The following is a 25,894-nucleotide window of genomic DNA, read 5'->3' on the forward strand; positions in this document are numbered from 1 at the left end:
GAAGCCCTGGGCCCAGGCCTCTCACAGACAGTTCCTGACTGGGGGGCATGCCTGCCACCTGGTAGAAATTTGGCTCGGGTTCTGTGAAAGGAACGTGGCTGAGGAAGAGACTGGACCTTTTTTTTTCCCTTTTTGTCCTCACCTCCAGCACCTTGAAAATGCCCTGCGCCTCTCAGCAGCCCCTGAACTAATGGCTGCAAATAGGCTTGGCTCCTTGGGGGCTGCCACAAAGCCACACCTTACAGGAGGGTACCCGCGGTGATCAGCACTGGCCACGCTAGGAGCCCTTGGCCGGGTCTGCCCCACAGATCCTAGCTCGGAAACTCTGTGGTCCCAGGGCACGTGACCAGTGTGGGCCTGACCCCAAAGATGCTGAAGTCACAGCCCCGCTTGCGGAAGGCTTGAAATCTCCGTGGGAAGGCGAGGCAAGAGGCTCCTGCTAAGCCTCCACCAGCCCTTTCCCTAGAATCTGGTGGGCAGCAACGTTAGCTACAGGCCAGGAGCATTCAACAAGCACTTCCCAAGGCCCCGCTACCACCAGGTCCCGGACCAGGCTGCCCGCACAGTGAGGCTTCCAGGTGAGGGGCAGAAAGGAAAACACCCACACATACACCTGACAACCCCGCTCCTCGGCCCCCACCTAACCCTCCAGCTCCTCCAAGCCCACCCCCATGGCTCAGTGTCTGCTCCTAACACCCTGGATACTTCCACGCCTCCATGCTTTTTCCCAGCTCCCTTTGTGCCTAGAGAACTTCTGTGTATCCTTCAGGCACAATGCAAACGTCTCCTCCCTCAAGGCTCCTTCCTGGATTTAGCCCCGAGGGGAGCACTGGTTACTCCCTCCTGTGCACAATGAGCTGACATTTCTAGACTGATGACTGCATCATACTGAAATTGTCTCTCCCGTGATTGTGCCCCCCTCCTCCGACCATGAGTCCTTGGAGAAAAAGGACCTCGTTCCCATTCAGATGCCCAACTTTAGCAGGTAGCTGGCATGAATGAAGTTGGCCGGGAAAGGAGGGAGGGCCTGAATGACAAGCACAGTGTGCCCCAAGGCTGGGATGCCACTGCTTTCAAAGAGGGGACAGATCAGATCTGGGTTTCAGAAAAAGTACCTCTACCGAATGGTTCAGTCACCTTCCTGGTCCATCTGTCCTCTGAAGTCTCAGCAAAGGTTCTTTTTCCAGACCATTCCCGGATGACTATGGAATTCCGGCTCCTAGCTGGATAAGGGAGGTGAGGCAAGGAAGGGCTCCAGGGTCATTCTGAGGCTGCTGGTGGGCAGTGGTGACGTTAACGGGGCGTGGTGAGGGGCGGGGTGGGGGGGGCTGGTAACTGGCTTTGGACACGCTGATCTTTGCAGTGTGAGCGGACTCCCTTGGAAGAGCTGCCCAGAGGTACTTGATACACAGGACCAAGGCTGGGGAGGAAGGCCAGGCAACCTACAGAAGAGGGAGGGCTGGAGCTTAGGAACTCAAGGGGAGTGGAGAGGTCTCACAGACCAGCGAACTTTCCATATTGATCTGTGTGCTGTCTACTGTCGATTTCACCACCCCTGGAAGGTGCTTCAGGAGGGCCGAGGCTTTGCCTGCCTCGTTCCCTGTGGGAGCTCCAGAACCCGGACTGTGCCCTACGTGCTCAATAAATGTTTGTTCAATCTGAAGGGGACTTGAACACCTGGATTCTCAGTGATGGAGCTGGTGGAAAGGGAGAGCAGGGTAGGGGAAAAGGCTGCCACTGAGGCCAGTACCTGGGGAAGGCACAAGATGACCCGGAGCACTGCCATGGGGCCCGAAGCTGGATGCAACCGCCAGCCGTCCCACAAACTCGTTGCTCAGCCAAAGAGACCAGGGTAGGAAGCAGGGAAGGCTGGGGGAGGCTGGGGAAGGCTGGTGGGGGTCCGCCAGAAGCCAAGTCAGCACCAACTGCCTCCTGGTTAAAGTCGGGAGACCCCACCCATCCCCCAGCCCTGCCCCCACTAACTCAGCATGGCACATTTCAGTCCCTCAGGAGCCCACCTGTCCCTGGGGTCTGCACTGCCTTCTCTGACTTTACGGGATTATCTTAAAGGTCAGTTTGTGTGAAAATACCCTCTCCCTCCAGTGCCTGGGACACAGCAAATATCTTTGAAGCCAAAAAATACCTGTTATTGGGACTGATTTTTTTTTTTTTCCTTGAAAAATACAGCAGACTAGACAAACATCCTAGGGCTTCAAGGAACAGCAGCAGTAATGATCAAGGAGGGGTCCTGGCGATGCGCAGGAACAGAGCGCCAAGGAGAGTGGTCACCGGTCTGGGCCAGGTGGAGTCAGGCCCAATCCCTGGGTATTTCATTTATGCTGCTAAAGGCAGCAGCTTGTGCCCAGGGAATGGACTGAGAGCCCTGGACATCATGTGGGGGCGGTGAGACTTCATTCCGCAGGCAGTAGGGAGCCACGGAAGGCACAGGGAGGAAGGAGCACACCGATCACACTTGAGCAAGACAAACGAGCAGAGAAGCAGAGCATGATCTGGAAAGCAAATGAGATGCTAGGGCAGGCCGTCAGGAGCTGGGTGGGGAGGCTCCGTAGTGCCAGGCGCTCAGGCCTCTCTCCCTGGCAGGCCCCATCCACACTCCTGTCTGCACCTGGAAACTCAGCAAGGCAGATGTGGTTCCTGCACCTTGAAGGAAGGGGTCTCTGGAAGGCCTCCCAGGCTCAGTTTGCCCATCTGTAACCTGGGAGACCATCCCTCCCACAGAGGGTGGGATGCAGGGTGAGGGAAGGGTTTGGAAGGGAAGTCACAGAGCCTCCCAGCCCCCCTGTGACAAAGGCCCGATTCTTGGTTCAGAAGCCCAGCCTAATGGGAACCACAGGAGGAGAGTCAGCTCCCCACTTTCTCCTCAGCTGCTCCCATCAGCATGAGAGGCGCCCTGGGCTCCCCCCGTGGGGGAACAGAGGACTGGCTAAATCCACCTCGAGTTAAGGTCAGTGAATACCAAATAGCCGTGAGGGAAATGTCGCAGGAGGAAAACAGAGGCCATTTGAGAGCGATGAAGAATCACAGGCCGTCTTAAGTGTGGCAGCTTGCAGGGTGCAGCCGGAGAGGTGAGGGCCACACCACTGCCTGGAAATGTCATTATCTGTTATTTACCACAACAGAGGACAAGAGGCTGCACAAAATTACTGTTCCTGGTAACAGCCGCTGAACAGATTTGCCAACACGGCTTCCTGCTGCCAGCGTTCTCTCAAAGCTAGGCTGACCAGACCCGGGCCAAAGAGCCACTGAGCTCGGATGGCAAGGGGCCCACGGGGTTGCTGGACGTGTGTCCTTGGGGAAGAGGCCTGGCCAGGGGGTCCCCAACACCCCAACCCAAACCTGCAGAAGCTTTCACCCACTCGATGAGGAGCTGACCTCACAGTGACTCTGGTCCATACCCCCGGCAGACCCCCTACATACGTCCTGCCACCCAGATACCTCAGAGGTGTGACAAAGCAGGTTGAGGCCTCAGGCTCACTCTGCGATGGGTATGCTTCGGGGGGGGGGGGCGGGTCTGGAGATGGGTGCTACACCCTACTATGGATGGCCCACTCTAAGGGCTACACACTTAGTCAATACCCTTGGTACCCCATTGGCAAGCTGGCACCGGGCAGCACCTTCCTTTGGGGGTCTCCTACATGTCTTTAGCTCTCTCTACTTCTCACAGGATATGTGGGCAAAGTTCTGAACCAAGCAGTGAGAGCAGCTCTCTCTTGGCCTATTTCTCTATCTGGAAAATGGGTATAATCACTGTCTTTTGTGTACCTACTTCTGGCGGGGGTGGGGGGCTTGCCGTGAGGGGCATATGGCGTCAGAGAAACATCAGAGGCAGAGGGGCTCTCAGAAGCACATGCCAACCCCCACACTGGCTTCCCCCTGCTAAGAGGACACGGATGCAATCATAGTCCGAGCCAAAGCAGACCGGGAAAGAAACTGATGACGGCTTTAAAGCAACAAGCCGAACTGCATTCGGGAGGCTTGAGAAATGAGGTTTAGCTCTCGGCTGCCGCTCCCTGATCTGTGAGGCCAGCGCAGCCCCTGGGGACCAGGTTCTGGGGTGGCAACACGACAAGGGCTGACTAAGCCTGGGCTTCACAGGAGGAAACTGCTGGAAGGGCCCGAGAGACCCTTTCATCCAACGGTTTCCTTTCACAAGGGAGGACAGAGGCCCAGAGGGGGAAGGGAATTTTACCCGGGATCCCAGCAGGGATCAGAACAGAGCTGTGGCTGTGGCTGGGTCTCCGATGCGGGGTCCACTTGCTGCAGGTGAGCGAACAGTAGGCGGGTAGCGCCAGATGTACTTCACCTACAGATTTAGGCCCCACGGCCCCACCCCAGCCCACGAGCCGTGTCCATCCTCTGATTCCCTTCTGGGAAAGAACCTGACCTAAGGCCTTGACTGGATTTCAGGCACGGGGTGGGGGGGGGGGGAGCCTGAGCAGAGGAAAGCCAAAGGAGCTAACCGGCAAAGCCGCAAAGCAAGCGGCATGTGGCCTTGGGAGAGGTGGGATGGACAGAAGAGGCCAGAACTAACGGGGAGCTGGGGGAGAGATGTCCGGAGTGAGGGGTGGGCCCAGCGTCCTGCCCCGGTCATGATCCCCAGTGGGTGTGTGAGCAGCCCCAGAGGGGCCACAGGGAAGTGTGAAAAATTCCCTTAAATCATACAGCTCCTAAAGATGGAATTAGATTGCCAGGTATAGACCTGAAGCGGGTGGAGGGGGTGGGGGGGGGGTAATCTTTGATGTTATTAAGTGGAAAAAAAAAAGGGAAAATTACAGAGTAAAGAGCCTATTACGGTCCCATTTAAAGTTACGTATGTAGGGGTGCCTGGGTGGCTCGGTCGGTTAAGTGTCCGACTTCAAGTCAGGTCATGAGCTCACAGATCGTGAGTTTGAACCCCCCACATTGGGCTCGCTGCTGTCAGCGCAGAGCCTGGAGCCTGCTTCGGATCCTCTGTCCCCCCCTCTCTCTGCCCCCCCCCTGCTCACGCTCGCGTGCTCTCTCTCTCCCTCAAAAACAAAGAAGCATTAAAAAAATAAAGTTATGTGCCTACGTACACCTGTGTGTGCTTGCATGCATGTGGACACAGAAGGGTGCAGAACACAAACACCCAGGCTGCTTAAGGATGGGGCTGGGCAGAGGTGAATTTTGCAGGCTCTATACCGTCTGAGTTTTAGAACACGGCCAGGCATTGCTTCTTTTTTTTTTTTTTTTTTTAATTTTTTTTTTTTAACGTTTATTTATTTTTGAGACAGAGAGAGACAGAGCATGAACAGGGGAGGGTCAGAGAGAGGGAGACACAGAATTGGAAGCAGGCTCCAGGCTCTGAGCTGTCAGCACAGAGCCCGACGCGGGGCTCGAACCCACGGACCGTGAGATCATGACCTGAGCCGAAGTCGGCCGCTCAACCGACTGAGCCACCCAGGCGCCCCAGCCAGGCATTGCTTCTAAGAGCTAACCATATACTTCACTCATTCCAACCCTCTCACCACCTCGTGAGGCAGGGGCCCTTGTTATTCTCAATTTCCAGGGGAGGAAACGGAGGCAGAGAGGAAACTTGCCCAAGCCAGGCAGCCCAAAGTCAGGGCCCTTAACCTCTATGCCACGAAAGTAGGACCAATGCAAGTCAGGGGATACCATCTTACTGAATATTCTTTAGGGCTCTGGAGCCCCAGCAACAACTCTGGCCCCCACCAACACGTAACAGGGAGGGGAAGGAAATCACACCCCTTCTCACGCCAGTGGCCTGGTGCCCTGGGTCGTCGGGGCTAACGGGTTAGGACAAGGGTTGGCATACATTTTCGGTAAAAGGTGAGAAAGCAAAGATTTTACGCTCTCTGTCACAACCACTCAACCGTGCCACGGTCAAGCCAAAGTAGCCATATGTAAATGAGTGGGCGTGGCTTGTCCAACAGACTTCACGGACACCGAAACTGAAATTTCGCATGATTTTCACGCGTCACAAGATATTCTTCTTCTGATTGTTTCCCAACCATTTGCAAATGTGAAAACCATTTTAGCTCAAAGATTATACAAAAAAATAGGTCATCAAGTGCCACCCAGCGCTCGGGGCCCTGGTGCAGGAGAGGAACAGGGCAAAGGCAGGGGCCCCAGGATGTTTGGAGTAGGGCTCCAAGGTGCACAGCCCGGGACAGGACAGGAGTCGTGAATTCTGGAAACACAGTCGGGGTAAAGCCAGAGGTGCCGGTACTGGCAGTCAGGGCTCAGGGTAAAGCCCGAGTTGAGGCACCAAATTTCAGCTCTCAGATGGAGCACTCAGATGAAAAGCCCTGAGCTCTTGTGGCCCTTCGAAGGCGGCCCCACAAGGGCCAGTCAGGAGGATGGGGTGGTGCCTCCCTCACAGCTTAAGGGGCTGGGCAGGGGAGAACCACCCCTCCTGGAGGCCCAGCTCTCTCCAACCTTCTAGGCCCCCAACACCCTACCGGGCAGCTTCCCTGCCATTTATATGGATCAATCCTTCTCAGTGTAACTCCGCTCACACCTGGGTGACCTGACTGTATGTAGCAGGTGCCCAGTGACCCTGGTTCACTTGCTGTATAGACAGGCCCTGACATTTCACAAACATGACACCCACGTAGGAACAAGAAGTTGCAGAAATGTCTCCAGAAGGTCATTTAGGCAGGTTCAGGGGGAGAATACAGCCGCCCCCCCTACCCTCCCGCCGTGCACGTCTTCTCCTCAACCCAGGCCTTCACTTTCTCCCATACCAATTCGGTTGCCCCCCACTTCCCACCCCCGACATCCACCTCTGGACTGCCCATCTCCCTCCAGGGACCCTCTTCAGATCCACGGCCCGGGATCCTGCCCACAGACCACGAGGTCCCCATGGCTTCCCCAAGTGACCTCAGTCCCCTCTGCATCAACAAGCCCCCCGGCCCGTCCCCATGCCTGCTGCCGCCCCAGCCACACCCTGCACGGCAGGCCCTGAGCACAGGCACAGCACACAGGGCAAGGCCATCAGACCCTGCCACTGACCCTCATGTGGCCAGGCAAGGGACTAACCTCCACACACTTGTTTCCTCACCTGCAGGGTGGGGATCATGACCTCCCAGGGTGGCTGGTAATTAAGCCAGCTCTCAATCACTGGCGGCTTTTGTTATTTGTAATTCATTAACTGTCTTTCGAGTCTCCATCCTGGTTGTCCCTCTCTGAATTCAGGCCCTTGCTATTGCTACTTGAGTAATGCAGCATCCAGCAGGCTCTCCAACCCACTACATCTTCCCTCCTCCAAATCTGCCCCTGGATGTCATCCCCAAAGACCTGCCTGGGTGTCATCCCCTGCTGTGCACCCTTTGATGGCTTTGCTGCCTACAAGATCCTCAGCAGCCTGGCCCCGTTCTTTCCCTCCCCCCTCTTCCTCCTTCCTCCACCACCCTCCCCTGACCCACCGCTCCCCACCAGCTACAGCCACCAGCCCCAGCTCTTCCTCTCACCCTGCCCCTGCAGAGCTCCCTGGCTCCTCAGTGCCCACCCTCCCAGGTCTAGGCCTGGCTGAGAACCCACTGCACTCGGCAGCCTCTCCCGGGGCCCTGTGCTCCTGATCACCCCACACCTCTGCCTACACGCTTCTCTGGGTGCTGCACTATCTGTCGCCGGCGGTGAGCGGGGCTCGGCAGGAAGGTGGACTAAGTGGGAGAGTCTCCGGAGGGCTGCAGGAAGGCACCCAATGGCCATAACCCCGGTGTCTCTCTGGGATGCTCTGGGCTTTGACGTCAGGAGGCTGCGTGGTTCCCAGGGGCCACCCTCGCTCGCTCTCTCGCTCGGCAGCTCTTCTGCTGCCTTTGTCCTGACGACCCTGAAGGTCAGTGGCAAGACAGGGTGAACAGGATGGGCTCTGAACTGCACAAAACGGCAAGGAAGGAGCTAGGCTCGGGGAAGAAAAGTCGTGGCGCAGCCTCCAGGACGGCCAGAGAGAAGTGTGCCTTAATGGAGATATTCTGTTCCTTAGATTGCGGAGCAAGGCAGATGTTCCAAGATGCTGCGTGGTGTCTGGTCCAATCCTCCGATCTTGGCAACGGCAGCCAAGTCGATTCCTGCCAAGCAGCCTGGGTGACGCATCGGCAGCCAGAGCAGGCCCGCGGGGCAGACGAATGAAGTGACTTTCCCCGGGAATTTAGGAAACATGAGTAGCTGAATGAAAAAATCCATCTTTGTAATGAGGCACACAAACGCACGTCTTCCACATCTGAACTGGGTCGAGGAGGAGAGAGGACACGGGGAGGCCAGTCTGGAGGCAGCTCGGATGGAATGAAACGGTTGCTGCTTTTGTGGCCGCACCGCGGGACAGAGCCGCTGGGGGCTGGGTTTGGAAAGGGAGTCGGGGACGGGGACACGTGGACGTGGACGACCTTCACTGGGAGTCCACACGGGAGGCAGGCTCTGCGAAAAACCGCCCCCTCCTAAACCTCACGCACCTCTGGTGGGATTTGCGAAAATGGTGCAGCCACCATGGAGAACGGTTTGCCAGCTCCTCAGGAAATCGAACATAGAACTATCACATGATCCAGCAATTCCACTTCTGGAAAGAACTGAAAGCAAAGCCTCGAAGAGAGAGTCGCACACCCATATTCACAGCAGCACTATTAACAACAGCCACAATGCGGAAGCAACCCACGGGTCCGTCGACCTAACGGATCAACAAAATGGGTTACATGCACATGGCAGAATATTATTTGATCTTAAAATGGCAGGAAATTCTTTTTTTTTGGGGGGGGGAGGGAGAGAGCATGTGCATGTACATGAATGCAAGTGGGGGAGGGTCAGAGAGGGAGAGAGAGAGAGAAAGAGAGAGAGAAAGAGAGAGAGAGAGAGAGAGAGAATCTTAAACAGGTTCCATGATCAGCATGGAGTCCAACATGGGGCTCCATCGCACAAACCATGAGATCATGACCTGAGCTGAAATCAACAGTCAGACATTTAACCAATTGAGCCCCCAAGGCACCCCAGAAAGGCAGGAAATTCTTACACATGCTACTACATGCATGGACTTTGAAGACAGTATGCTCAGCGAAAGAAGCCAGTCAGAAAAAGACACGCACTGTATGATTCCGCTTATACGAGGTACCTAGAGTAGCCAAACTCATAGAGACAGAAAGGAGGTTGGTGGATGCCAGGGACAGGGCAGAGGGGTGGGGGGGGGGCATAGGAGTTAGTGATTAATGGTACAGACTTTCAGTTTTTCAAGACGAGAAAGTTCTGGAGATAGTGGCGGTGATGGTAGGACAACTTAACGCCCCTGAACCATACACTTAAAAAGGGTTAGGGGCCCCTGGGTGGCTCAGTCGGTTAAACACCTGACTCTTGATATCAGCTCAGGTCCTGATCTCGTGGTCATCTGATTAAGCCTCAGGTCAAGCTCTGTGTTGCCCGTGGAGCCTGTTTGGAATTCTCTCCCTCCCTCCCTTCCTCCCTCCCTCTCTCTCTCTCTCTCTCTGCCCCTTCCCTGCTCACGCACTCTCTCTCAAAATAAATAAACATTTAAAAAAAAATGATTAAAATTAGGGTGCTTGGGTAGCTCAGCTGGGTAAGCATCCGACTCTTGATTTCATCTCAGGTCATGATCTCATGGTTTGTGAGTTCGAGCTCCACATTGGGCTCTGTGAGCTGACAGCAAGGAGCCTGCCTGGGATTCTCTCTCTCCCCGCCTCTCTCTGCCCCTCCCCCACTGGCACATGTGCTCTCTCTCTCTCTTTCTAAATAAACATTTTTTAAAAACCTGTTAAAATCATCAATTTTATGTTACGTACATTCTACCACAAATTAAAAAACATGGTTTTTAATTGCCCCCTATTTTGAGGGACTCAAGTTAATTCAAGGACGGGAGTGGGGGCAGCCCCCCACTATGTGGGCCCAACGAGGGCCAGACTAGAGATTTGAAGGGTCATTTGTGAGGCCCTCTGCCTCCCCAGATCCCTGGCCTTTTTCCTTCCGTTTCTCACTTGTGCCCTGCACTTCCTCCCACAGCACCTCGTCCCCGCACCCTCTTGGCCTGGGACACTTTCTTTAGATCCGACTTCAATTTCTCGTCATGGTCCCAGTGCAAATGTCATCTCATAGAGGCCCACACTGTGCATCCAAAACAAAGTCGCTCCTTCTTACTCCCTCCCTCCGTGCTCCCCGTTTCTGCCTGCAGCTTTCTGAAATTATTGTATTTAGTCGTTCCCATCCATCTCACCTGTCCAGGTCATACACTCCACGGAGGGGATGTAGGACCGCAGTTCACAGCCAGGATGCTCAGAACCAGCCTGCTTGGTTTCAAACCCTGTCTCCGCATCTAACTAGCTGAGTGACCCTGGGCAGGGTTTAACCGCTCAGTGCCTCAGTTTCCCCACCTGTAAAAGGGTGACGATAACAGTGCTGCCCCACAGGGTTGTTAGGAGGACTGAATAAGCTAATGTGTGAAAAGCCCTCAGAACCGTGTCCGGCACGGGAAAGTGAGGCAAGTACTGATGCTCAGTGTTACCAGCAGGGCTCACAAGGGGCGGGCTGCCTCCTGCCTCGTTCATCACAGGTACCGCCAACCCAACACACGCGGCAGGATGAATGAGGGACAGAGTTCTGCAGAGAGGCAGTGCTTCTTGCAAGTCCATTTTCATTCGCAAGGACAGGCCTAGGGCGCTGAGCTGGCTCCAAAAGAGGGGAGGGTCCCCGAGAGGGCCGCTCTTCTCTTGCTCGCACGGGCCCTTGGCCGAGGTGGGCCCGGCTCAGCCCCAGGATTTAGCTTTTGCCCTGGGAACATCCTGAAAGCATTCAGGCGGCCCCTGAAGGTCCTGGGGAAGTGGCTCAAAAAGGTGTTTCCCCCAGTGGTGGTCGGGGCAGCCAGCCAGCCACGCTGCTGGCACCGGGCAGAGTCCAGGTGGGAGGGCGGCCCCCAGACAGGGCCATCCGGGTGTACGCAGGGTCCCCACAGGCATCTTCCATGCTAACACAGGCACCCCCTCTTTGACTTTGAGTGACTTCCCCTGTATCCTTTTTTGCCTATCTTTCCTCCAAAGCGTTTATTTTTAATATTTTTATTTTATTTTTGAGAGAGAGAGAGAAAGCAGGGGAGGGGCAGAGAGAGAGCGGGACAGGGGAGCCAAAGCAGGATCGCTCTCAGCACAGAGCCCGACGTGGGGCTCGAACTCACAAACCGTGAGATCACGACCTAAGCCGAAGTCCGACACTGAAGTGACCGAGCCACCCGGGCGCCCCTCCTCCCAAGTATTTGTAATTTTACCTTTTACATTTAAATCTATATTCAATCTAGAATTGACTTTTGTGCCTACTATGAGGTAAAAGTCAAGATACATTTTTTTCCATATGCATATCCAAATAGCTTTGCATCATTCATTCAAAAGACCATTCTTTTCCCTCTTGCATCTCAGCATCTATTGTCATAAATTGGACTTTGTATTTTCTCTCATTTTTGCCTCAGATGTATGGAAATACTGATTTTTTTACATGTATATTAAACTTGTATGCAATAGCCTTGCTAATAAATTCACCTACTAATTGTAACCATTTGTATTTATTTACTTTTTAAAATTTCATTTATTTTTGAGAGGGAGAGAGAGAGAGAGAGAGAGACAGAGCATGAGCAGGGGAGGGGCAGAGAGAGAGGGAGACAGAATCCGAAGCAGGCTCCAGGCCCTGAACTGTCAGCACAGAGCCCGACGTGGGACTCGAACCCGTGAACCATGAGATCATGACCTGAGCTGAAGTCGGACGCTTAACCAACTGAGCCACCCAGGCGCCCCGTAACCATTTGTATTTAGATTCTTTCAGATTTTTCTAGTTGCATAATCATGTTATTCAGAGATAATGACAGTTTTAGCTATTCTTTTCCAGTCCTTGTACCATACGTTTCTTCCCTTGCCTGATTGCACTGGCCAGGCTTCTAGCACAATGTTGGATAAAGATACACAGCACTTGTCTTATTCCTGATTTCAGAGAAAGTTTCTGATATTTAACCACTGAGTATGTTTCTTCTTCTGTGTTCTCTACAAAGATAGCCCTGCTTCTCCAAGGAAGGGAGATGATGTGGCTGCTTTGGTCTGAAGAAATGAAGGAGTGGCAAAGCACGGTGCAGCGAACACCCCCGGGGAACCCAGCTCCCCACTACCTGGCTGGGTCACCCAACTGGGCCGCATGACCTCAGACGAAGCCCCCTGCTCTCCTTACGGCTTTGTCCTGAGGCTCAAAAAGGTTTGCGAAACAACTTTATAAACCCTAAAGGACGTCACAAAGTGAGAAAGACACGGCCTCGGGGCCCACGGTTTGTGAGAGCGAGGATGGCCTGAGGGAGGGTGCGGGAGACCCTGAGCCGGGGCGTGTGGTGTGTGGTGTGGGGGTGAGGAGGTATGGGGGGGGAGGTGTGGGGGGATGTGGGGACTGGGAGGTGTGGGGGAGGGCAAGGAGAGGGAGACAGGCAGAGGTCCTGGGCCGGGCCTGGGGCTGGGACCTTAGAGCAGAGGTTTTCAAACCCAAAGAGAATGAGCATCCCCTGGAGCCCTTGTTACACACAGGTCAGTGCCCCCACCCCCCAGGGTTTCTGTTCAGCAGGTACCAGGGGCTGAATGTGCCCCCTCAAAATTCATGCGTCATCATCCTAATCCCCACGGTGATGGTGTCTGGAGGGGGCCCTTTGGGAGGTGATCAGGGTTAGATGAGGTCATGGGGATTAGTGCAGGGGGTGGGGGTCACTGCCAGCTCCCCAGAAGGACACACCTCCTCAGGGCCCTGAGCAGGGGCGGGGTGGGGGGCAGGAATCGGGTTTGGGGCGTGGCCCCTTCCTGCCGGGCTTCCCTATCCTGTGCAGGATGCCTGACCCCACAAGAAGCTGGACTGTCCCTAAGGGCTTGAAGCAAAGTAGAAAGAGTCCCTCTTTCACATGGACTCAGCGAACACATTACAGAGACCTCTGTTTCATGCGCAAGCCCCTCTGGGTCCGCATTTTGGCCGAGACCAGACAAACCGTGACTGCTTCCCCTGCACAGTGACAACGCCGTCCTGGGCTCAGGTGGGTTCTCCCGCAGCCCTGTCCGCCCCCGCTCCGCCATGGTTGGTGAAGACTCTCCATCAAACCGAAAGCGGGCTGACTCAGCGCCTAAGCAATCAGAAGCACCAGGGCTCTCTAATTAACCAGGCAGCCCCTTTCCCTTCCCACCACAGCCCTCTGGTAATGAGGGCTGGCAGCCTGGGCGTGCAGACCCAATTACGGAGGGGACATTGCACCAAGGACCGGCATGGGTTCTACCAGCACACTCATTAGCTTGTGACTGCTGAATGCGTCAGGGCTCTTGCTGGGGACAGCTCCGTGTGGCCAGGAGCGCCTGCGTATGTGCCCCCCAGGCTTGGATCTGAACACTTCCCGTGTCGGAGGTCTCCCCAGCATCCCCTCTCTGCAGGCTGCCCACGCCCGCACACCTCCCAGCACCCAGGGCTGCAGGCAAAAGGCGAGAGGGTGGCCAATGGATGTGGAAATAAACAGGGGAAGCTCCCTAGAAATTGGTGAGCCCAGAGGGGAGGGCTCCTGATGCCCCTCATTAGGTCCAGTGCCCTGTTAGAGCTCTCTCAGTCCCCCAGGGTCGCCTCAGTAACCCCAACCACAACTGTAATTAATTATCCATAATCCTTTAACACCCCCTCCAGAGGGTAGGGTCTGTGTGTCTTTACACTGTATCCCCAGTGCCTGTACGCACAGACCTACGATAAACATTTGATGGATAAGTGAAAGGAGGACACCGTCCCTCCCCTCCCAGACACTGTAGAGCCCCTGCAAAGCTTTAACTAAACCTTTAACTAGAACAGGGGCTCTAAGGTTAAGTCTGAACCTCCCTCCTGATTCTCTTGGGACTTGGCTGTAAGTGACCACCACCTGGCAGAGTGGCCCCACCCTGGCAGGGGGTCTGCACCTCTGTGGCCATTTCCCGGGGGACCCAGGGCCATATAGACCTGCCTACTCTGCTCAAATACAGCTTGGCCCTCAAGACACCTCTTCCTTCTAATGAGCCCCATCTCCTTCCAAAGATGTCGGCCCTGCCCCCATGTCTTCGAGTCCCCAGGATCTTGTCTTGTCCCTCCCCCAAGGCTCCCGTTCCCCAGTCAAATCCGATGCCTTCTCCTACGTCCTTCCTTCTTTCAGCCCACTTCTCCTCTTCCTCGGGGCTTGCACCCTTATCGTCAAGTCCTTGCCCAGCCTGTTTCCAGCTATGTGCCTCTGCTGTGCTGTTCTCCCCTCCTCGAAATGCCCTTCACTCTGCTCTCAGCCTCTCAGAAGCCCAGTCAGCTTCCAGGAACCAGCTCCTACAGGCAGACCTCCCCACTGCTCTCCTCCTGGAACCCTGGTCCAGCCGTGTTGAGCATCACTCTAGACAATACAGTCTGCCCACCTTGACTGTCAGGACCTGAGGGAAGTCACTGTTCTAGACACCTCTCCTTTTGGATTCCTCTAACCCCAAATTAGCCCACACCAGTTGTGTAAGTGATTGAGTGTTAACATTTATATGAAGTACTTGACAGAAACCAAGGCATCTCCCTGCTGACTCAGGACATCCAACACTGAAGAGCTACAAAGACATCTGGAAAGTTTTATATGAATTATCAAAACTATACGACTAATTGTGGGAGCTCCAATTTTAAGTACAAGAAAACATGAGTTCTAATAAGGAAAATGTGGGGTGCTATGGACTGAATTGTATCCCCTAAAAATTCAAATACTGATGGAGAGTATCATCAGTTAGCTCTCCTAACCCCCAATATGACTGTCCTGGAGACAAGGGGTCTTTAGGAGGTAATTAGGGTTAAATGAGGTCATAAGGGTGGGGTCCTGATCCAGTAGGATTGGTGTCCTTATGAGAAAAGAGAGGCTAGAGCTCGCTCTCTGCCAGGTAGGACCCAGTGAGAAGCCAGGAGTGTTCGAGCCAGGAAGAGAGTCTGTACTAGAAAGTGAATCAGCCGGCACCTTGATCTTGGACTTCCAGCCTCCAGAACTGTGAGAAACAAATTTCTCTTAGGGCAGCTGCGTAGTCTGTGGCATTTGGTTTTGGCAGCCTGAGCTGAGACATAGGGTGTCACTAAATCTATCTGAGATATGTGGAAGGTCAGCTCCATCCTGGGTCTGAACAGCCAGGACCCCGAAGTGGATGAATAACAGCAACAGGTATCCTTTACTGGGTCTTTGAAATGGATCCTGCACTCTGCTAAGGGCTTCCGCTGCCTTAGCTCACCTCCTCCTCACACCCACCCGATGATGACGTAAGAAGCTTTATTACCCCATTTACAGGTGAAGAAACAGAAGCCCAGAGGTTAAGTTCTAGAGACCTTGTACAAGGTCCCGGTGCTGTGGTCGGGCTGGGACGGCAACCCACGCCCATGTGCACAGGAACGGCACTCACTGGCAAGCCCAGGAGGACCACTGCCCCTTTATCACACAGGGCAGACGGAGTGGCCTCTTGCTCCGGCCCATCTGCAGCCTAGGACCTGCTTTCCCTCCCGGGACCCTAGATCATCCTCTGTAACCCGTCCCCACCTGCTTAGATACAGTGAAAATATGTGACCCCCAGGCTGCGTTGCCTCATCTCCAACCCCACTGTCTCATCCCTAATGACAGGCAGTGCCTAACAGGTCTCCCACTGTCACTTTATCTCCCCCTGCAACCCACTCGCCAGACGGATTAGGATGAGCCGCCAGCAGCTGGGCTCATCACGTACAAAGACAAATCAGATCACATCACACCCTTGCTTAAAACACTCCACTGGCATCCTATTAAACTTAGAACCAAATCTCAACTCCTGACCTTGACTTTCGAAGCTCTTGTGGGATCGGCACGCCCGCCTCTGCCCCATGTTCGTCAGTTCCTTGAACATGCCCCAGCTGGTTTCCACCTCAGGAACTTCATGCTTGCTGCTCCCTCTGCCTGGAACACTTTTCCACCCGGATCTTCCCAGGGCTGGCTCCTTCAGCTCTGAGCTCAGAGAGGCCTTCATGGTCATACTCCACCACACTGCCCTGCTCTAATTCACGGTGTGTTTGTCTGTTGTCTCTCTTCTCCCACCCCTGGAAAAAATCTCCATGGGGGCAAGGGGTTTGTTTGCCTTTCTCGTTCATGGTATTGTCAGCACCTAGGACGTAGCACGTAGGAGGCCCGCTACTGTTTGCAGAATGAATGGATGGATGAATGAGCGAATGACACAATCTTCTCAAGGATGGATGAAGAAAACCTCCAAATGCCCATCGTTCGTCTGTGGCCCCAACTAGCACCCTCTCCTCCACTTCTACCCAGGAGCAACTCCCCTCAGAAACTCAAAGGCCTCCCACCTCACCACCCAAGCCAAAACCAGGTCATCAGCCTGCTGCAAAATAAGAACAATTTCAAATGGAAATGTCTCTGGACCAGCCCAGTGCCCCAGGATACCATGGGGTGGGGCATCTAGAAGAATATTTTGTACCCTGTCCACCCCCATGCAGCTGAGGTCATTCCCCGGGAACACCACTGTTGCCTAGGAAATGGCTCTCCAAGGACTCTTCAGCAGTCAGGGCAGGAGCCGGCCTCTATAGCAGAGGTCCCAGACTTTTCCAGGGGAAGAGACAAGGCTCTGCCCCCTCGTCAGGGCCCCACAAACCTGGACATTTATAGCAGTTGTGGGGGTAGAGGGGCAGAAAGAGGAAATAGGCTGCTGGGCCCCGTTGTCCCAGGCAGAAGTCACAGAATATAACCGAACCTGCCCAAGGGCTGGGAACAAGGCGTTCTGAGTCCCTCTGCCTACTACCTATGTTGGTATCTGGTCCAAGGCCACGAAGGGCTTAAGGGGGAGCTGACACACAAGTGCACCCCACCCCCTGCCCTGCCGCATCTCCACTGTTCTTGGGACCCTTCACCAGCGAATCCACACTCCTTAGCCCAGTTCACCACATGTCACAGGGGAAAAGTGACCTTATCTGAAATCCTGGCTTTCCCACTTATTAGTTTGGTATATTGACCTTTTTGCATCTTGGTTCTCTCGTCCAGCTTTTGAATGCGACTCAAAATGATCTTATCAAGGCTGCCGATGGCCTCCATGTGGCCAAGTCCATGTTTACTTCTTTGACTTCTCTATATTCTACAGTCCTCTTGTTCTAACCACCCCACCCCACCCCATCCCCGATCTTCTATCCCCTGTTACAATACATTCCCAGAATGTGTTATGTCCTGAAATATTCTTATTTGATCATTACTTGCTTTCGGTTCCCTTACCCAGTGTAATCTCAAGAGAGAAGTTTCTATCTTTGTCTTGTTGACCAAAATAACTCTAGGCTTAAAACACATGGAAGATGGGTGCCAGTAAAACTAGAGTGAAAAAAACAAAAGAAAGAGGAAGATATAGTAACTTGGGAAAAGTGTCTCTAACCTAGGAAGGCAGTCAAGGGAAGTCCCGTGATGACAGCTATGCAGCAACTAGTCTGGCCTGGAGTTAAGACTAAGTGTCTCGAAGGAAAAAAATGTAGGCTCCATGCCATAGAGAGTAAAATTGAGATGCTAAATAATCCTGAGGATTGGAAGGCACATTATTCTTGGGTCAATAAGAAAAGAAAGGTAATTAGAAACTCCAGGAAAAACAGTTACTTTAAGAAGTTCTAGGGGCGCCTGGGTGGCGCAGTCGGTTAAGCGTCCGACTTCGGCCAGGTCACGATCTCGCGGTCCGTGAGTTCGAGCCCCGCGACAGGCTCTGGGCTGATGGCTCAGAGCCTGGAGCCTGTTTCCGATTCTGTGTCTCCCTCTCTCTCTGCCCCTCCCCCGTTCATGCTCTGTCTCTCTCTGTCCCAAAAATAAATTAAAAACGTTGAAAAAAAAAATTAAAAAAAAAAAGAAGTTCTGGACTCAAGGCGCCTGGGTGATTCAGTCGGTTAAGCGTCCGACTTCGGCTCAGGTCATGATCTCGCAGTTCGTGAGTTCGAGACCCTCATCTGTCTCTGTGCCGACAACTCAGAGCCTGGAGCCTGCTTTGGATTCTGTGTCTCCCTCTCTCTGCCCCTCCCCAACTCACACTCTGTGTATGTGTGTGTGTGTGTGTGTGTGTGTGTGTGTGTGTGTGTCTCTCTCTCTCTCAAAACTAAACATTAAAAAAAATTAAAAAACAAAAAAAGAAGTCCTGGACTCAATAGGAACCAATTTAATATGTGGCACAATTTAGAATAATCTGTGGAGTATAAGATAAGGGAAAAATCCATTTGACTTTGCAGCAAAAATCATTCTCATTTGAGGGGCCAGGGATTGAGAGCAGATCAACAGAATAAGAAGTATTATCCTAGCACACTGGCCCTGAGGTGGATTTTATTTATTTAAAATGACTAATAAAATTTATTGAGTACTTATGTGCCAAATAAGGTTTTAAAGAGCTTTGCATGTAATAAATAATCCTCACAACTTTCTAGGGTACATATTATCGTTATCCCTATTTTACAGATGAGGAAGACGAGACTCAACATATTAAACAAGTTTTCTGGGGTCATCCAGCTGGTGGAAGAACTGAATTCATACCCAGGCCTGAGAAATCCAGAGGTCCACTCCCCACAGGTGGCCCTAGAAGACAGGCCATTTGACCTAAGGCCTCAGTTCTTCTTGCCAACCAGCACAGGATACTGTGTGCACGCACAGACACACACAGACACACGCAGTAGACACTCCCGCAGAGCAGGGCCTTACCTTCCTGCAGTCTTTGCAGAACACCGAGGAGCTGCCCAGGAAGCCCAGCATCTCCCCACACAGCAGACACTGGGAGAGGCCATTCCCCATCACGTTCCGCCTCATGGTCTCCAGCCGCTCCACCAGCCGCCTGCAGCACAGGACAGAGTCAGATGGAATGTGACCAGAGTCAGATGGGATGTTTCCTGTGCCCAACCTGACCACTGCCCGGGTGTGGCTGCCACGGGGCCCCAGCGCTGTATCCTGCCCCTTGTGCTACTCCCTCACCTGGGGTACTGTTCCCTGCCCCACCCCTTTCCCAGGCCAGCTCCTAATCATTCATTTGCTCGCCAACTATTGAGTACCTACGATGTGCCAGGGACTGGGAATATTGAAGCAAACAAGCCAGAGACAGACACAGTCCCTGCTCTCACAGAACTTATGTTCGGTAAAGCGAGGAAGTCCATGAAGAAGTCAACGTGCAAACTGATTTCAGACAGAGGGCGTGCTATAAAATCAACTAAGTGTGTGGGGAGAAGTCTAAGGGGGACTGTATGCCCAGGCATGTCCAATGGTGATCAGTGACGGCCTCTCCGAGAACGAGAACGTGTGAACTGACAAGGCCAAACCACGTGAAGAGCGGGGGAGGGGCACTCCAGGAGGAGGGCAAAGGCAAAGGCCTTGGCACCTTAGAACAGCAGGGTGGCTGGTAGGACCACCTCCCTGTGAACCAGCAGGAGCCTGGGATAAAGGGGGCTGGAGGGGTGAGGAGGGGACAGATGACAAGGGTTTTGTAGGTCACAAAATAGAGTTTGGATTATATTCTAAGATCAATATGAAGCCTCTGAAGAGTTTTAAGGAGAGGGGCGATTTGATCCAAGTGACATTTTTAAAAGCTCACTCCAGCTGTGGGTGGAGAGCCAGGACTGGGGTTGGCAGGTGGGGGGGGGGGGGGAGGGGGGAGGGTAGTGCAGGTGAGGAAGCCAGCAGGAGGCAGTGGGAGGTCCAGTGAGGGGGGACCAAGACTGGCATTACTGGAAATGGGGCGTGAGGGTGGGGGGTAAGAGGGAGATCCGGGATGATGTAGAGGTTTTGGTTTGAGCAAGTGGGTGCATGAAGAAACTGGAGGAAGAAAGAAAAAGTGATCTTCTCTGAACCTCTGGTGCCGAGTGTCCGGGAGCCTCCCCTGAGCCCTGCTAGGATAGGTCACTCTCCTCAGGGCCCCAGGCCCCTCAGCCCACTGTGACTCCCTCCCTTCATGGCAACCCTACAACCCCCACGAGGCTGGTGGCCACTTCGGTCTTATCGGCCACTGTATCTCCAGTACCCAGGGGACACTCAGTGGAAACTCCTGAACGAACAAATGGAGGACAGATTGCAGATACGTTGTCTCAGCCCCCTCCCCCAGTGAGGAGGATGCTATTTTCCCTCACTTTAAAGAGGAGAAGACTGGGGCGCCTGGGTGGCTTAGTCAGTTAAACATTGGACTTCAGCTCAGGTCATGATCTCACAGCTCTATGAGTTCGAGCCCTGGGTCAGGCTCTGTGCTGACAGCTCAGAGCCTGGAGCCTGCTTCGGACTCTGTGTCTCCCTCTCTCTGCCTCTCCCCCACTCATGCTCTGTCTCTCTGTGTCTCTCAAAAGTACACAAACGTTAAAAAAATTTTTTTTAATAAAGAGGAAAAGATTGAGGCTCAGAAATATAAAGTCACTTTCCACGAGAGTTATACAGTTCCTATCAGGTGGAGCCCAGAACCAAACACCTAGGCCTCTCTCTCATGGCAACCCTACATTCTCCCCTGAGGTGATCAGGCTCTGCCTGGGGCCAAGGGGGAGCAGACTGCACAGAAGCTGCCTCTACCTACGCGCCCTCCAGAGAGCACTTCTGCTCACATGTGCCTGGGCTCACGTGTCCAGGGAGCACTTCTTACAGAGGGGCCTTCTGAGGCTTTGCTGGGCTGGGTTATGCATCTATACCCCGGGGGCACTGGGGCAGAGCAGACTCACTCTGCATGGTGACAGCCAGCACGAGGACCCAGAGTGTTGATCTGACACTGAATGCCTCTGCTTCCCTCTCCTGGATCCCGTCCCAGCTCAGAAGCGGCCCTTACCCAATTCTCTGCTGCTCCAGGACGTCCAGCCGCTCTGCTCTCTGGATCACCTGCAGGATGGCCTCCACCTCGGCGGGGCTGAGGCACTGGTTCTTCCTCTGCTTCTCCGTCTGATAGGTGTGCACAGACCAGCCCGTCTGCAGCCTGGAGAGAGAACACAGCCGGCCTTGAGGCCACCACAGTGCAACCCCAGGCAGCCCTGCCAGGTCACGAAGCCCCCCCTGGAAACAGTCTGGGGACGGCCCAGGAGCCGTGTGTCAGGAGGAAGGATTCAGGGAACAGGGCAGACGCTTTGAAAGCTGGCTCTGACACCTGCCAGCCACTGGGTCCCGCACAGACGGCAGTGCTGGCTTAGCACCGTGGGAGGCAGGAGAACGGAGTGTGGCCTCCGGACGGATGGAGAAAGGCCACGGCCAGGGCATGTGAGGCTTCCGAGGGAGGAACACGGAAGATCATCGAGACTGAGATCTGAGGCGTATAAGTGAAATGGAACTTGACCACAGGATAGGAAAGAGTGGCAATTAGGTTAAAAACAAACCCTGAAGAGAAAAGGAGATGCACACAGCAGTTTGAAAACTAGAGGGTTCGAGGGCAGGAGGGCAACACAGCAGTGTACCAGGAGAGGTGGCGAGGGCAGGCCAGGTGGTGGGGCAGAGCTGGGGCACAGCCGGGGGACCCTAGAGTCTCCACGGCCATGGGCTGCGAGAGCGCCGCCTCCTGAAGCTGTGACCAGGGGCTGAGGGCAAGAATTCACACCCGTCCCATCTTTCTGGATGGAAAGGGAGTGGTGGCAGCAGACCGAGCCCCAAGTCTCTGCCCAGAGTCCCAGCGTCTCTGAGACATTCTGAGCCAAGTGCTGGGGACACAGAGACAGGGAAGATGGCAAGTGGCCACCTCGAAGAACTGTAACGTGCTTGGGGACACCGATGCCCAGTCAGTTACACCAGTATTTACTTAATGAAAACCAAGAAGAGCTATGCAGTCAGCACATATTTGTTGGGTGTCCACTGGGGCTCGTTAGGTGTTAGGGATGTGCTGCTGGGTGGGACATGCAGGCGGGCATTAGGAGGACGTATAAATAAGAGAACTAACCTAGTCGGGCTATGTTCTGCAAGGGCTTCCCTAAAGAAGTGACAGCAGGGGTGCCTGGGTGGCTCAGTCGGTTAAGCGTTCGACTCTCGGTTTCAGCTCAGGTCACGATCTCACAATTCATGGGTTCGAGCCCCGCACAGGGCTCGGCAATGGCAGCGCGGAGCCTGCTTGCAATTCTCTCTCCCTCCTCTCTCTCTCTCTCTGCCCTTCCCCCACTCTGCCCCCCACCCCCTGTCTCTCCCTCTCTCCCTCTTCCTCCCCCCACACTCACTCTCAAAACAAACACCCTTAAAAAAAAAAGAAGTGACAGCAGGCAAGAGTCTTAGATGCAGGACACAGAGAAGGAGGGTGAGGATGTCAACGCCTTCCGGGTGGTTCCCTGACACAAGGTGGACACCGGTGGTCTCATATCACTGCCCCACCCAGGCTGCTACAACCAACAGTTCTTGCACGGTGGGCACAGTGAGTGTCAGGAGGGCAAAAGAGCGCGTCCTCCCTCCGCAAGTAGAGCAGGCTGGTTAAGGTGAAGGACTCAGACTGGAGTCTGCTGGTTTTTACCTTCTGGCTCCCTCCCTTCCCAGCGGTGAGAATGCAGGCAGCTGTTCACAGCCGGATCTCCCGATCTGCCTCTATAAAGGGCGCCATGCAGATTAAACAAGGCAGGGTAGACAGGGCGCTCTGCATACAGCAGATGCCCAATTGCTTAATCAGTGGTGGTTAATGATGATTACTATAATCACCACGGGTAGGACCATCAGGAATGGCTTGACCAAAGAGGCAGGGCTTGTGCAGGATGAACGGGCGCTTCCCCAAATGGAAAGAGGGGGACAGCGTTCAGGCAGAGGACCCATGCGTGCAAAGGCTCAAAGACATAAAATAAAACAATATGCTGTACTGAGGGTCTCCAGACTTCTAGACCGCTTATGTCTCCAATTCAAAAAGAAGCACAGCCCTAGACCAACACTTTCTCAAGCGGTCCTCACGGGGCTGGGGGAAGCGAACAATAGGGAAGGGGCAGGACTGGGGGGCAGAGGAAGGGAGTCCAGTCCTTGGAGTGGGCAAGGGCACGCGCCCGCCTTTCCTCTGTGCACTGGGCAGACTCAGGCCCTGAAAGGCAACACTCTCTCACCCCAACCTGCAGGCTTTCTCCACCTGAGCATTTCAAGGACTCAAGTGACTGGCCAGGACACCCTCTGTGTGTGACTCACTGGGCCCAGGGAGGAGACCTGGAAAACAAGGTCCCCAAGCTCAGGCCTCCCACTGCATGGGAAAAAGAAAAGCCAAGCAACACAGAAGCGGGAGGGCACAGCACCAGCAACTGCCATCCATCCTGGAGGGTGCAACTCCTACCCAGCTAGCTCTGGGCCTGGCTCCGCCCAGGGCACGGCAGACCTCTTCGTGCCGGACCCCCCTGCCATTCTATAAGGCAGGCTCCCCATTTCTCAGTGGAGTAAAGAGACCGAGTGTAGTTAGATAGCTTTCTAAAGGCAAGTCAGAGGTGCCTGAGTGGCTCAGTCGGTTAAGCCTCCGACTCTTGATTTCAGCTCAGGTCATGATCTCACAGTTTGTGAGTTTGAGCCCCGCATCAGGCTCTGCGCTGACAGCCTGGAGCCTGCTTGGGATTCTCTCTTTCTCCCTCTCTCTGCCCCTTCCCTACTTGTGCACGCACACACACACACGCACACACACACTCTGTCTCAAAATAAATACATAAACATTAAAATAATAATAATAAAATAAACCATAAAGGTGATCAGAGGTTGGTTGGCCTCCAGATCCAAGGAGCCCATGGCCAGCCGCTGCTGACAGCCCCCTGCCAGGCTTCCCTAGGGCATCCTCCAGGCCTCCATTTCTGCCTCCATCTGGTCACCTACCAAGCCCTGACAAGCTGTCCTCTCATTCAACCTCCTCCCCGGGCCCCTGCCTCTGTCCAGTCAGGCTGCAGCTCGTGCCTATGGCCCTGGCTGCCACTGAGTATCTTGTTCCCCGGAATGGCCCTCCACACCACCAAAGGTGGCCAACTCGTGGCTGCCAGATAATAGGCATGGTTGTAAGCCCCGAGGAAGACTCTTCAGTGGCGACCAGCGCCCATCTGTACATCCCCCCCATACGGTGGCCTCAGCTCTCGGCTGGCCTGGCCTCACACGGTGCACCAACAACTGTTCCTAGTTCCTTGCATTCTAGGCTACACACTGTGTCCAGGCCTTTGCTCACACTGTGCCCTCCACCTGCAGTGCCTGCCCCTCTCCCTAAACCCCCTTTTCCACTGGGTCGCTCCTATTCTTTTTAAAGTCTTCTTTTATTTTTTAATGTTTATTTAATTTTGAGAAAGACGGCGGGGGAGGGGCAGAGAGGGAGGGAGACAGCGGATCCAAAGTAGGCTCCATGCTAATAGCAGAGAGCCCGACGTGGGGCTCAAACTCACAACCTGTGAGATCATGACCTGAACCAAAGTCGGATGCTTAACCAACTGAACCACCCAGGTGCCTCAAGACTTCTTTTAGATGCATGGTGAAGATTCGCTCCAAGGTGGGTCAAGAGTCCATTCTCAGAGTTCCCAGAAGGCCCAGGCATAGCTCCATCACAGGGCTTAAACATTACCTCAAGGCCGGGTGGGAGACCCTCTGTCTCCCCGTCCAGAATGTGAGTCTAGGGGACCAGCCCTGCCCCATCTGGCCCCTGAACACTTCCCCAACTTCCTTTCCCCCCTTTTAGCACCTCACTCTGCATTCAAGCCACAGTGGCCTCCTATCAGGCCCTCTACATGGCATGTTCCTTCTACCTCAGGGCCTTTGCTCATGCTATTCCTTCTGCCTAGAAGCTCCTTCCCCCTATTTCCATCTAACATGTACCCCTCCTCCAGGACTCAAATTAAACATCACCATTCTCAGGGAAGCCTCTCCAAATCCCTGGATTAAGTTAGCACCTGCCTTCTTCACCCCACTGCCTGCTTCCACTGTCAAAGTAGCTACACAAGGGTAATTTCATGTATAATGTTCACCTCTCCCTATCAGTGCCTTAAGACCAAGCACCATATTGGTCTTGTTCACTGCTGTGCAACCAGTGCCTGGCACCTGGTAGGGGGTTAGAAAATGTCTGATGTCTCAGGACAGACCTGAGCTGATGCCCGGGTGGTAACTTCCCCGGGCCTCCCAGAGGAACCATCAGGGCACAGCGCCCAGTTGCAGGATTTGTGGTATTCTTCTTTACGGAGCCTGGCATTACAAGGAGCCTGGTATTACAAGGCAGCACACCCTGGGGAGGAGATAAAAGCATTTGCTCTTCTAAAAGACGCTACAACAGCTTCTGGCTGCTGCTGAGCACAAGACAAGGTCAGGGAAAACTCAAAGAAATGCCACAGGGGTCATCAGGGGTCACACCAGGCCCTGGTACAAGAGCACAGCTCTCTTCATATGCTGCCAGGGAGGACACATCGTCTTGCCTGGCATCGAAGCAGAGAGGGACAGGGGCTGGCTTCATCCCTGGTCTCTCCCTTGTGGGGGGCGCTGTGCAGGGGCTGAAAGGAGCTGAGCCACCCCAGTGAGAGGGACAAATTAACTACTGCACGGAGATTCCTGCAAATCATGCAGGGCTCCACTCTTCTCGGGCGTTTCGGATTAATTTTTCTATCCCTCTTTGATGTTTCAGCTCTGTCCCCCTGCAGGCCTGTAACATCTAATTGCAAATTTCTTGAATTTGGTCCCGTTGGGGAAATGCCGGCTCCCATAACTGACACTGTTTGACAGATCGAAGGGGCATTCTTGGGCTTATCAGGCACTGGGGACCGCAAAATCCTCAGATGGATAGGGAAGACTGGAAGGCAGGACAGGCATCCGGGAGCCTCTGGTCTCCAGCCACAAGGGGACATTGAGGAGAGATGGCCCAATCTAACTGGATCTGAGGGATCACCAGGCTGAGGGTAACAGGAAAACTGGGGCTCTCAGGGGATAAACCAGCATCAGAGAGGCCCTGTTAAGGGCAGGGAGGAGACCGGGGATGCCTTGAGGCTG

At 54.1% G+C, this 25,894-nt stretch overlaps 1 protein-coding gene across 1 annotated transcript in view; it reads right to left on the reverse strand.

The window, feature by feature from the left end:
* Positions 1 to 25,894, reverse strand: part of RPH3AL (rabphilin 3A like (without C2 domains)) — a 134,446-nt gene that overhangs the window by 64,565 nt on the left and 43,987 nt on the right. The window contains 2 exon segments of the mRNA XM_015534833.2: positions 18,704 to 18,833; positions 20,793 to 20,936. Coding sequence (XP_015390319.2) covers positions 18,704 to 18,833; positions 20,793 to 20,936 — 274 coding nt within the window.

Source organism: Panthera tigris, chromosome E1, assembly GCF_018350195.1.
Source record: "Panthera tigris isolate Pti1 chromosome E1, P.tigris_Pti1_mat1.1, whole genome shotgun sequence".
NCBI lineage: Eukaryota > Metazoa > Chordata > Mammalia > Carnivora > Felidae > Panthera > Panthera tigris.